General features: G+C 39.3%; 2 protein-coding genes across 2 annotated transcripts; both read left to right on the top strand.

Annotated features, from left to right (window-relative positions):
* Positions 1 to 3,116: 3,116 nt before the first annotated feature.
* Positions 3,117 to 4,900, top strand: LOC121809525 (ethylene-responsive transcription factor ERF053-like). Its single transcript, XM_042210220.1, has one exon. It carries the CDS (start codon positions 3,420 to 3,422, stop codon positions 4,566 to 4,568), a length of 1,149 nt encoding a protein of 382 aa, XP_042066154.1. The 5' UTR covers positions 3,117 to 3,419; the 3' UTR covers positions 4,569 to 4,900.
* Positions 4,901 to 9,550: 4,650 nt separating this feature from the next.
* LOC121808429 (probable polyol transporter 4) lies at positions 9,551 to 12,174 on the top strand. Its single transcript, XM_042208913.1, has 2 exons — positions 9,551 to 9,986; positions 10,482 to 12,174. The coding sequence occupies exons 1-2, from the start codon at positions 9,752 to 9,754 to the stop codon at positions 11,846 to 11,848; spliced, it is 1,602 nt and encodes a 533-aa protein (XP_042064847.1). The 5' UTR covers positions 9,551 to 9,751; the 3' UTR covers positions 11,849 to 12,174.
* The last annotated feature ends 1,846 nt before the right edge of the window (positions 12,175 to 14,020 follow it).

A 14,020-nucleotide genomic window follows, 5' to 3' on the forward strand; every position in this document is an offset into this window, starting at 1 on the left:
TAAAACCCAAAATGGAATGAGTTTTAGAGTATCATTGAAACTAACTAAGACCATCACTTTCCGTCCCTTTTTAAAATCAAAACACCCAAGGGTGAGGGTTAAATGGACATCTACATGTAAATATAACAGAACGGGAATATAAAAGAGAAAGACCCACAAGTCAAGCGTAACCAAGTAATCAAAATATAACAGAAATCTAAAAACATCGACAAGAATCACTAATAAAATCACTATCAAAACCTTACACATCCCTGCGACGAAAATGAAAGTTAGAATATACATCTAATAAGAGCCTTCAAAAAAACGAGGCGTAGAATCATAGTCATTAATAGTAAGAAAGTCAATTGCATCGATTTCTTTTTTGTGATATATAGAAGCAAACTTGCCGTTGTGAAAGCACTATGAAACTTTGATGATGGAGTGTCTCACATCCGAAACACCCAATTGTTGTGAAGATAAAATACTAACCAAAGCAACTACATCCATCTCAATCCAAATATGTTAGAAAACTCCATAGAAAGCGAGAAACCGTGAATAAAAGCAAGAAATTCCACCTCAAAAATTTGACGTTGCCCAAAGGAGAATACAAAAGGCAATAAAACATTTTAAATTATAAATGTGAAAGTACGATTCATATTTTATTATTTTTTATTTATATTTTTTACAAAATCAAATAACTTTCTTCAAATATGAAATGATAAGACACATGCTAATTTGTCAAAATTTTAAAATGAAAGATTATTGAATTAAAAAGTCAATAATATAATGACAATAATTTTTTCACTTTTCTTAACTATAGCATTAAACCTCCCAGTCAATTATGTGATGCAATTAATGCCAATATGGGCTCTTAAATTTCCCCACTGTGGACAATTAGATATCTACTATAGTTTAGGCAGCAGTTTGCGACTCGTAACTAACTTAGTAGGGGCCTGATTATATAATGAAGATCCTCAACCGTAAGAACTAAAGAAGTTAACAACATGAAAAGATATAATTTCAAGTTGATTCGTTTACAATCTCACTATTTGTTGTGGAAATGAGATATACAAATCTTGCCGGGCGAAATTACAATGAAAAATAAAACAAGTAATTTACACGGGAAATAACTGAACAAAATTACACGGAAAACTTGTGGAAAGTGGTAAGCCGAGTCGAGGAGTCTTCTTTCCGCAAAACGAGATACGCCCCGGTAGTGCTCTCGGTTTGGCGTGTCGTCCCCAAAGATAAAACGGTTTTTTCTGAAGTAGCAGCACCGCTAGCAACAGAGCTCCGGCGAACGGGAGTAAGGCGGGGGCAGAGTTTCGACGGGGAAAATTATGCAGAGAGGGAGATAGCGTGAATGCAAGATGCTTGTGTATGTTCTGTTATAGAATGCAATGGATGCATGTCTATTTATAGGCCAAGTCCACCTGCAGGGCATTGATGGAGTCAACAACCATTATGTGTGCCATGATGGCTTGACTGTAACCGCCGGGGGTTATTGACTGGTGCACTAGCCAGTGGGAGCTGAAGAGACACGATGCACCTGGACATGCTACACGACGGGATACACCATGGATAGTCGGGGTCCATCGGGGACCTTTTGTCTCCCGTTATGCGTCGGGGTCCAGCGGAGACCTTTTGTCTCCCGTTGTGCGTCGGGGTCCAGCGGGACCATGACGTGGACTAGGACCCGTCGGGGATAGCGTGGAGTTTGGGGTAGTCTAAAAAGAACAAGTGAGACTCGAACCACGCTCAACGACCAGCTCCAAAGAACAGCCCAAAGACCATTCAAAAACCAATTGTCAAGATCGAAGGCATCAGGCACTTGTACTAAAACAATAATTTATAACAAGAAAATAAACTGTAACTCTCAAACATGATAATGGAGGACATCTATTCTCCCAAACTCGGTTGCTAGTGTTTGACTTGATCTAAATGGAATAAATTTTTAAAAACATATGCACACACGCATATAAAACAAAGAAAGAATGGATCAATGAGAATTTGCCACCACCTCGTACGGAACAAAACATCGCCGGTAATGGGCACGGCCGCCGCCCTCGGGGCTGAGGTGGTGGGATCCGATTGGCCACTGTTTCAAGCTAGTTGGATTCCAATTTCACCTCAACAAATTCCACCATGTTTATGTTTAATTTATTGTTTTGACTTGAGATGCTTATGTCTAATTTAAACTCGTCTCTATCGCTTAGCACTTATATGTCGTGCCACCCACTATCGTTTTATAGTGTACAATTTTGTCCTGATTGACATACTTTAGTTTTGGAGATAATCTTGTTTACAAGTTGAACACGTACAAATTGATTAACTAGTATAGAAGATGAAATCTATCATCATAAAATTTGTTTCTTATCCCGTGTTTGATTAAAGTAAGCGAAAAAGATGAGATATTTTTCTATTTATGATAATAGCTCTTTTTTATTAATGGGAAAAATTTGCAACTATAAATAAACTTTTATTTTTACATAAATCAAAATGCTCAAGTCATAAAAAGATGAGCATAAAAACAGACATCTATGAATCTGTCACATTGAAAAATAAACAAATCAAAGACCACCCAAAACTAAATCCAATCAACACAAAAAGATCACCCACCACGACTGGGAAAAGACGAGGGTCAGACCCATAAAGAAGTCGAGGGTCACAAAACCATTATAACTTCAAGATTTCCTTCCTTTGATAAAACCTGCTGCATCAACCCGCTTTTCTAACCAATTCCTAATTTTGTATAGTTTGTCAAGAACATGATGATGAGAAGGAAAATTCATGACGCCAAGCTCATATCATGAGGCGCCAAAATAATTTTCTCTTTCAGCCTCCAATTTGAGTTTAATCCTTTGTAACGTGTGATTTAATCAAATAGTACATGGAAAGTAACATAACATTGATTTTTTTTGTAAGATGGAAGTAGTAAAACTGTTCTACAAATTACAACAGTATATCCCAAGAGTAGAGTAAAAGCAAAGAGATAAATGAATAGAAAAAATAAAAGATGAAAGCCGCGTGGGCCCTAGCACCACCACGATACGTAACGTCTTCACACGCCAAAAAATATCTGTATTTCCCTCTGCTTTATAAACCCAGCAATCTCATAGCCTTCTCTTCCTCACATTAGACAGAGCCACCAATCATCTCTCTTCTCTCTCTCTTAAAACCTTCATCACATTAAAACACCCTGATTTGTCATTCATTGTTTTTTTTTCTGTGAAGCCGCTCGCTCTCTTATTACACAGCCTCGTATGAAATGCTCAATCACATTTTCCACCTTGTTCAAGATTCTTGTCTTGAAACACTTTATTAACTGATTCAATTTCCCAGTGAGTTTTAGCATCTGGGATTTGAGATTTAATCCAGAATTCCCATTCTTGAAGAGCGAGCGGCCAAACAAAAACAGAGCATTCATCCATACACTCTATATGGATCCATGTTCATCTAAGAGTAAAGGAAAATCAAAGAAGGTGATTGGAAAAGAGAGCGCCATGGATTGGGAGAGAGACGAAGCTTATAATCTGGAGGGAGAAAAATATTGCCCTGCTTTCGACCAAGCTTCCTTTTCAAACCGCCCTTTCAAGAAAGTCCGAAGCCCCGACCGCCCCCACAACTCTTCATCATCATCATCATCATCTACTTCGCCGCCGCTTCTACCGGCAATGACGTTTCCGCCTCCCCATTTCCCCTTCTCGCTGGAGAATCAACCGCCGCCGGAGAACTCTCCGGCCCCATTGTTCCGGCCGCAGCAGCAGATGATCTCATTCACGCCGCACCACCAGCAAAACACGGCGTTCCCGCCTTATTTTGCTGGGGAGGCGGCGTCTATGCAGCAGCATCAGATGCTGCTGCAGTACTGGAGCGACTCCCTCAATTTGAGCCCGAGACGGCGCATGATGATGATGAGCCGCCTCGGGCAGCACGGGAGTGCTGCCCTCTTCCGCCCTCCCGCGATGCCCCTGTCCGCGACGAAGCTCTACCGGGGCGTGCGGCAGCGCCACTGGGGGAAGTGGGTTGCAGAGATCCGCCTCCCCCGCAACCGCACGCGCCTCTGGCTCGGCACATTCGACACGGCCGAGGAAGCCGCCCTCGCCTACGACCGCGAAGCGTTCAAGCTCCGCGGCGAGAACGCGAGGCTCAACTTTCCCGACCTTTTCATCGGGAAAGCGGCGGCGCCTCAGCCGATAGCGACGGACAAAGAGGAAAATGCATCATCTTCTTCATCCGTTGCTCCTCGGTCACTGCCAGTGCCAGCGGCTGCAGCACCGGCAGTGACAAATGAAGAGGAGGAGGAGCCACCGCCTTCCGTTGAGGAAGCGGAGGACGGAGACAATGCCGGTAGCGCGTCGCAGTCGTCGGAGCTGGTGTGGGGGGGCATGGCGGAAGAGGAGTGGTACGAGTCGATTCCGGCGGGGTGGGGCCCGGGAAGCGCGGTGTGGGACAATTTGGATTCGAATAATAATTTGATGCTTCCTCCAAATCTTGTTCCATTTGAGAAACAAGACACTGATGCACACAAACAAGACAACAGAGATTCATCATCTTCTTCTGCTGTCAGACCCTTCTTCTGGAAATAACTCTCTCTATCTCTTAAGAAAAGGAGAAACATCTTTTTAGTCATCTCCTCGTTAGTTCTAACTCTCATCAGATGCAGAGGGCTGCGTATTAGAGGCCAATTTGCATGGGAATGTGAGTGTGTGTGATTTAGTTTTAGATTTAGTTTTAGTTTTAGTTTTATTTGAAGTTTGTAAATTAGGAGACTTTTTTTGTGATCTCCTCTATTAGTGATTTTATCATCCATCATTGTTTCATTAGATCTGTTTTTACCATGATCTAAGGAAGCTGGAAATTAATCAGTAGTTAATTTTTGTAAAATTCATGATTATTGTTGGCATGCCACTTTTGCTTAGAATGTTGCTTGATTTTTGGTTCTATTACTTACTTAATATGGTAATGATTGCATATTTGCATTTCAAGATTTCTTGTTTTTGCTTTCATGTAGTAGTAATACAAAATCATTATTGGTCTTTTCGCATTTCCCAACAAATAGGATCACGTTAACCATATTTTGCTCTGTTCTGATTATCCATTTCCACGTGAAACATGGATTCTATAAAAGATTTAATAACCAAAATTTATATATTGCTATGAAGATAAAAAAGAAAAAGAAAAAAAAAGTCAATAAAAGATTAAAAACACGCTCTTGCAATATATAGGAGTATATTGTAAGCAAAATGTAGACCACGACAAAAATGTATAGTGGTTGTATGGTTGATTCACTATTAAGAAGGTTAATGATTGTGAATTGTAAGTAAAATTTGGTCAATTCACGTCTAAAAGATATTTTGATTGTTTATTACTACTAAGCAAATAAAGTATGGAAGGCTAAGAACCCTTATGATTCTATGCAAAATATGGTCACAACGAAAGAGATTTGTGAATGGTGATTATTATAAAAATATAAAAATAGCTATTGTTATCTATTTTAGAATTTAAATGATTGTTTTTAATATTTACAATTACAAAATATTTTATTAGTTTCCACGGTATAATATCATGCTCGCAAACAGCACAACTTCCAGCCCCCACATAGTTTTTCAACTTATTTAAAAACAAGTACTAGTACAATTAAAATAATTATAAATTCATCTTAAATGAAAAATGACCGAAAGGTTGTATTTTTCAGATAATCATACCTTCAATCAATACAAATTTTTATATCATAATCGAGACTGCTTAGTTCTAACATAACCAACAACCACATAGCTACATCTATCACTTATAAATATTAAATTTTAAAAAATACAAAACATAATGGGCATGCGTTCCAAATTTAATCTATTTGTTAATCAATCAATTAGTGTTAAAAATGTCATGGGTGTGCTGAGGGTGGGGCCCATAACCGGCCCATGAGATCATCTTAATTTCTTAATTGCGACGTCAAGAAATCTGAATTCAATTGGATGCTTAAAGATAATGATATGATTAAAAATAAATATACTAGTATTTTATAATCTATAAATATCTAATTTTTGGTCTTCTCTTTGACCAATCACGCCCAACATTGATATCAACACCCTGGGGCAGGCTCTTCTTTTTTTTATTTTATCGCTCAGTTTGTGGAGAATAATAGTAATTATATTTGTAAATGAAAGGAGTGGGACCATAATTTGAATGAAAGATATCCTAGGACGAGGTAATTACTAATTAAGCATGCAGAGTAACGAGATTTATGTAATTGTAATAATTACTCCTACTTCTTGATTATATTTATTTCAATGCGTATTGATTAAATTAATAAACAAGAAATATATAGCGAACATTATTATTATTATTATTACCGTTATTATTATTATTATTATTATTATTATCATCATATGTATGCATGTAAGTAATCTAACTGAATTAATATTTGATTATAATTCAACGTATATATATTTAATGACATTTTAGTAAATTTAAGTGCAAAATGGTAAAGCAAAAAATGGAGTTGTTGTGACTACTACTTTTACACGAAGCCGCCCAAATGTTGTGAATTGTGATAGACATCAATGATTGACGACCGACCTCATAGAATTTCATAGACAAAAAATTATTAATTATTAAGTGCACAAAGATAAAGTCAATCCGAATTATGCTTATTTTAGGTGGAGGGAGACTGCCTCTGAGGTTCAAATTTGAAGTGTAATTAAGGTTAGTGCCGTCCACACTAGGTTAGTTGCTCTTTCCCTTTCAATCTAGGTAGTAAATTTGACTGGTTTTCCATTTATTAAGCCAATATATAAACTAAGACAAAAATAAAAGATAAAAATATGAAGAGAATAGAAGAAAATAGTACTCGAGATTACAAATCTTTGTATTCTAGTAATAAAAAGCAATATGCATACCCTTAAATAACTACTACGATAGGATGGAATATACTTTGGCACTATTTATCATTTTAGTATTGTTTTCATAGAAATAAATTTATCATACTAATATGAATCATACTTTGCTATTTCTTCAAAAAATTGAAGTTAAAAAAAATTGTAGGAGTATACCTTAACGTTGGATTTACCAATCCTATAACTAATAAAAGAAGGAATGATACTTGGTATCTCCAAATCGAGTGATAAATTGTAGTTGATGATTACAAAACTACACTAAATACGGAATCATAGATTTGAGGTGAGGTATGCCGTAAATTTTAAAGCCAGAATTTCAGGTAATTATTCCAAATCTCGAATGATTAGAAAAAATTACAAACTTGTTCAAATGAATAGTCTTTTAGCTACTAGGCTATTTTTCTTTGACCTCGTGGAGAATAGTGCAGTGACGGGCTTTCCAATTGGAGGCTCAGTTTTTTGGAGGTGTACGGCCCTAGATAAGCCTACAAAGCCCAGCCCACAATACCAGTAGATTCTACACTTCTATTTTAATGCAAGATCCACTTTTGAAGATTTAAAACTTTCTCGCTGACAGATAAATTATTTTTTGTACAAAAGATTATTTTTTACTTAATAACTATACAAGTGGCTAATTGTTTAAAAAATTACCAACTTATATGAATGACCTGTCAAATATTTTAATAATGACCATTATTTATTAACTCGTACAAAAATAATTTGGACACACTGAAAAGTGCAGTGATATGATTTTTGTCAAGTACTAAGAAGAAACCTACAGCAATAAATTGGTGGAGTCTTGCATAGCCATAATATTTTTTTGATCACCTAATATTTTATTTCAACAATTTTAATCTTTTGTAGATGGCTAAGAAAGAATACATTTTCTTCAAGACAAGCTAGGACCGATTTGTAAACCACGTATTTCAACGCCACATTTGAGTAGGAAAAGGAGAGATTACTACATCAATCCAATGACATTCATATTTTGATTACCAAAGTTGAGACTGAGATGATTACCAAAGTCATAATACACCAACAATAGTCTTTACTGTGTTCGGACCATACGAGATTCTTTTTCTAGATATCTCATGGATTACCTATATACATGCAATTATTATTATTCATTGTATTCTCTCACAAACCCATGTCATTTATATTTTCTTACAACTTTTTTATTCGATATTTCTCAATTTATATAAATTTTACAACTATTTGTTCACAAAATTCTAAAATTTTACACGCCACTAATTACTTATTATTATGCCAATTTGTTTCGACTAAATGTCAGAGTATTATTATTACTCCTTTTTCAGATATTAATGTTTTTTTCTTACCATTAATGTACCAGTTACTTTCTCAATGTCAAAATCATGACTCTGTCACTGCGTATCCATATCGTTAATGATGTAAAATATTGATCCATTGTTGGTGATTTTTTATTTTACTTGATTTTTTCATGTGCAAGTGATGTAAGATTCTTGGTGTAAATATTGAAGAGAGTGGCATTTGAATTAGAAGTGAAGCTTTTAAAGGGAAAAATACACAGACAAGAATATCACCTTTAGTCGAAGTTTGTACAAGTAAAAGAAATTGTCATACTTTTTGGAATGACTAAATTTACAATTCACTTTTTTATAAAAATATACTCCGTGTGATATTTAGGTTGATATTGTATGTAACTGATTGGTGCACCATCCGAACATTTGTAAACAAATTATTCTTATTACATAACTGATATAGAAAATTAAGCACGGATATTGACTTAAATGAAGTTACTTGATTTGCACCTAATTTGCATATGCATGAATGTCCATATGCCACAACTAATTGGTAAATAGGAGTATAACTCATGATGTACTTTTTCCCATTCTTTTTGTCAATTCTTGTTTAGTCTCTTTCTGTAGTTATAATTTTTTAGAAAAAATAGAATTTATCCTGATTTCACATATTTTCTAAGTAGAGTATCACTATACATCAACATACCACAAATATTTTAGACATTTTAATAGTACTCCATAAAAGATCAAAAGAAGTCTAGAAGAACTGAACCGACTCAATTTTAAGCCTAGTTAGCACATTTTATATAAAAGGTCAAAAAAAGTCCAAAAGAATCGATCGACTCAATTTCAGGTTGAGTTTGACTATATAACAATTAAAGTTGGCCCTAGAAGTTTTGAGGTATGGATTTAGAACCGACCTAGCCCTGATTATAATTTTATTCAATAGGGTCGGACCGGATTGAAATGTAGAATTGTGAATCTGAATCAATTCATTTCGGTGTTTGGTAAAGCTCAATGCTTAGATGAGTACCTATATAGCACAAGGGAAAAATGCAGCAAGAGAAAATTACTTTGCGTAGAAACAGACACATCAATTGCTTGGAAAGCTCCATCAAACCTTAAGACAAGTAAAAAGTCAAGAACGTGTGATGGCATTTACAAACCTTGATAAAATAACATCATCAAGAATAAAAAAAATATTGGATTTTTGACATGAACCAAAAAGGAAAGCGGATTATTCCCTGGATCTCCTACTCCAACAATCCTACCCCATTCCTACTCCAATACTCACAATCAAAATAAAATTAAATAAAATAATCCTACCATCACTTATATTTTTATAAAATTATTTTATTTAATTGTGGGGGGTTAAAGTAGGAATGGTACAAGGATTGTTGGAGTAGGATCCGCTCCGGAAAGCAACTCCCACTTGTAAATTAAAAGTCTTCATCACTCCCGATTTCAGATCTGGGAACCTAGTATAACTCCCAATTCCTCTCCACCAACCCCTATCACCTGTCTGCAGTTTCAAGAATCTAGCTGAAATTCTTGAAAAAGATCCGTTTTTTCGGTTGGAATCTGCAGTTTTTGGAGATGGGCTTGCCTAAAATCCAAGATAATGGGAATATGGAGGTGGGTTTGTCGTTGGGAGCCAACAACAAGTATAGAAGAATGGATGATGATTCTGAGCTGAGAAACGGTGATGATTTTGGTGAAGATTATGATGCTGCACAGCATCACCGACAGATGGAAAGAAGTAAAACTACTAGGAAATATGTGTTTGCTTGCTCTGTTTTTGCCTCTCTCAACAGCGTGCTTCTTGGCTATGGTGAGAGAAATCTTGATTCTTGATCCCACTTTTGTTATTTGTCAGCTGTTTTCGCCTCTTTCTCTTCAACAAGGATGATTCTTGCAGTTTCCACTTTTCTCTTATGGGTCAAAGTCAAAATTTGATCTTGATTTCTTGATTCACGATTCCGCACTTTTTTTTTGGTTATCAACAATTCTTTACTTATCTTTCTTCAAATGGATGATTCTTGCAGGTTCCTGTGATGGGTCAAAATAAAAATTGAATCTTGATTTTTTGATTCTTGATCCCACATTTTGTTTCATATGGTCAAAGTCAGATTTTTTGTTCTTGATTTCTGATTCTGGTTTGATTTTGGTAGGTTGATGTTGTCTGAGTGTTAATAATGTGTTGTTATAGAATGTGGATTTCTAACATTTGTGTGTCTAAAATTATGACTAATGATAGTGTTAGAAAGCTGTTGTTTGATAGATTTTATAGCTAAAAACTGAGATTAATTAAGCTTTTGATTTTCAGATGTGGGAGTAATGAGCGGAGCAATCCTCTTCATTCAAGAAGATTTGAAGATAACAGAGGTGCAGCAGGAGGTTCTCATCGGAATCCTTAGCGTCATGTCCCTTTTAGGCAGCCTAGGCGGCGGCCGGACCTCCGATGCCATTGGCAGGAAATGGACAATGGGACTGGCCGCCATCGTCTTCCAGCTCGGTGCAGTCGTCATGACAATTGCCCCGACGTTCCGAGTTCTGATGATGGGGAGGATTTTGAGCGGCATTGGGATCGGATTCGGGGTTATGATTGCGCCTGTCTACATCGCGGAGATATCCCCGACTGTCGCACGAGGCTCGCTCACCTCGTTCCCTGAAATCTTCATCAACTTAGGTATCCTCCTCGGATATGTCTCGAACTACGTGTTTTCCGGGCTTCCTGCTCATTCGAACTGGAGAGTGATGCTTGCTGTTGGGATTATCCCGTCGATCTTCATTGCGTTCGCGTTGTGCATCATCCCCGAGTCGCCTAGATGGCTCGTGCTGCAGAATCGGGTAGATGAAGCGCGGTCTGTGCTTCTGAAGACGAATGAGCACGAAGCAGAGGTCGAAGAGAGGCTTGCCGAGATCCTGCTAGCTGCTGGACACGGGAGCAACGGTGGTGGGACCGAGCAGAAGGCCGTGTGGCGTGAGCTGCTCAGCCCATCCCCTGCTCTTGCGAGGATGCTGATTGCAGGTTTCGGGATCCAGTCATTCCAGCAGATCACCGGCATTGACGCCACTGTCTATTACAGTCCAAAGATCTTTCAGGCGGCCGGGATCGAGGATAAGTCGAAGCTCCTCGCTGCGACCGTTGCAGTCGGAGTGACGAAGACTGCTTTCATACTCATAGCTATTGTGTTGATCGATAGGGTTGGGAGAAAGCCTCTGCTCTACGTGAGCACCATTGGCATGACCGTGTGTTTGTTTAGCGTCGGAGTAACGCTGTCGTTTTTCGGAGAAGGGTCATTCGCGGTGGCTCTGGCTATCCTAGGTGTCTGCGGCAACGTGGCCTTCTTCTCCGTCGGGATAGGCCCTGTTTGCTGGGTCCTCACGTCGGAGATCTTTCCGCTGCGAGTCCGTGCGCAGGCGTCGGCCCTCGGGGCAGTTGGGAACCGGCTCTGCAGCGGCTTTGTCGCCATGTCATTCCTCTCTGTGGCGCACGCCATCACGTTCGGGGGGACGTTCTTCCTCTTCTCCGCGATCTCTGCGGTCTCTGTGGCGTTCGTGTACAAGTGCATACCGGAGACGAAGGGGAAGTCGCTGGAGCAGATCGAGCTGCTGTTCGAGGACCGGTACGAGCTGCAGGAGAGCGAGGTTCAGCTCGGAGACGCTGAGCATCTGGTGCAGAAGGAGTAATCTGCGATTGCTGAAGACAGGATGTTTTAAGACAACGGGAGATCGCCAACACCAATCGCGAGACTGACGGTCGAATTCCTTTAAGCATTCAGCTTGAAGGAATCCGACAAGAGAAGATGCTGGTTTTGTAGGGAAATGGTGGTGGTAGTAATTGCAGGTAACTGAACTGCGCGAGAGAAGCCTATTTGTATAGTTCATTCTTTGTTACACTTGCATATGTTTCTTGAATGTACAAGTATTAGAATTTTTGTTTGTTACCGCAGATAATAATCCTGTATAGATGCAGGAGACATTTATCCCAGTTTCTATGTCTTGAATCTTGATTCTTTCGTAGTGCTCACGACACGAGTCAGCAACAAACTCAAACTCAAACTCAAACAAGATTCGGTATAAAATTCAACAAGCACCACTGCACCAGAATAGTCTCTAATTCATTTTTCACGTAGATTAGAAAAAAAAAGTCTAATGTCCTTTATGTTAATACTAGTATATGATTGTGCTATTTTCCTAGTAAGTATTATATATTTCTTCACACCTGATCTCACGAGGTAATCTTCGCAAAAAAAAGAAAACAGGCTACCTTTTGAGACATCCGAAAATAATAAAGAACTAATTTTGTGGAATAGAAGGAATAAAAATGTATCCTAATATTAAAATTACTGAAAGTAACCAATATTAATCGAAAAACTTATGTTGACTTTTCTTCGAGTCGATGCCAGATAGACGCATTTCTTTGAATTTCCAATTTTAGATGCAATTTACAAATTTATTGATATTTAATATTTATTTACGTAGGGACACGATGCATCCGTGGTGTTATAAAACTTTGATGAGTTCACTGTTTATGCACCATTCATTCCTTTATTTCGGACTAAGATATTTTGAAAGCTCCATCTTTAGTGTTTCTCTACCTAATCCCAGATTTTCAGGAAATCGTCGGTGTTTAGAGCATCTCCAATGCTGGCGGACGTCAAATAGCCGTCAAATAGCCTTCTGCCACATCATCAGCACTACAATTCTCCTGCCACATCAGCTTGCCACATCAACTGGACATCAAATAGCCATCAAATAGCCTTCACACTACCTATCCACATCACTAATAACAATTATATAATTTAATTTACAATTGTATCAACATACATAATTTAATTTACGAGACAAATACGGAAAATTCGAATAATAATATTAAAATTTAAAAAGTACATTACTTTTAAAAAAAAGTACAACAATTTAAAAAAATTACAAAAAGTAAAAAGTACATTAATTTAAAAAAGTAAAACAAAATCACTCATCGCCGCCGTCCTCGTCTCCGTCGTCGCCCAACGCTTCTTCACTGCCGTCGCCGCCGCCTCCGTCGCCACCTACGCCGCGGCTATTCCCGCCGGTGTCCCTCCTCATCGCCTCCAGTTCTTCACGCTGGCTCTGGAGCAATACGCGAAGAAAATCCTTCACCTCGGGGTCCACCGCCGCTTGGAAGTCGGCTAAGGTCTTCACCATTTGAGCGCGCGTTTGTTGGCGCGCGAAGAATTTGAGCTCCTCGGTAGACCTGCCGAGGGGGGATGCCGAATGGACATCCTGGGAACTCGGTGTGCCCCCCCTCGCAACCTGCTGCGCCCGCCTTTGCCCAACCGGGCGAGGTCGGCGACCGAACGACCGAGGAGTCGGGACCTCCTGGGCCGTCTCGGGGAGGTCTGACGAACCACCGCTGCTGCCGCTATAATCTCCGGTATAGTTCAGTCTCTGCCTCTTCGGCCAGCCAGCGTCGACGCCTGCCCGGAATTTCTCCGACTCGTTGAGCACAACGTAGCAGTTCCAGTAGGTGAACTCATAGTACTTCTTATCCGGATCGGGGTAGGCTCTTTCCGCAATCCTCCTGCAGTCTTGCTCTGTTTGGCCACTGGTCTGCATGCGGAGGGCGTTGGCGTACAAACCCGAAAATCGAGAGACGCCAGCCCTGATTCGGTCCCAGCACTTCCGGACCTCCTCCCCGGTGCACGGTCTCCCTTCAGGGCAAAATGCCCTGTAGGCTGCAGCTATCTTCGCCCACAAGTTGACGATCCTCTGGTTGTTTGAAACGAGAGGATCGTCGCAAACACTCACCCACGCCTTGGCAACCGCAACGTTCTCCGCGTCCGTCCACTTCCTCCGGCCCCGGATTTCGGCGCGGGGCTG

This window comes from Salvia splendens, chromosome 6 (genome assembly GCF_004379255.2).
Source record: "Salvia splendens isolate huo1 chromosome 6, SspV2, whole genome shotgun sequence".
Lineage (NCBI taxonomy): Eukaryota > Viridiplantae > Streptophyta > Magnoliopsida > Lamiales > Lamiaceae > Salvia > Salvia splendens.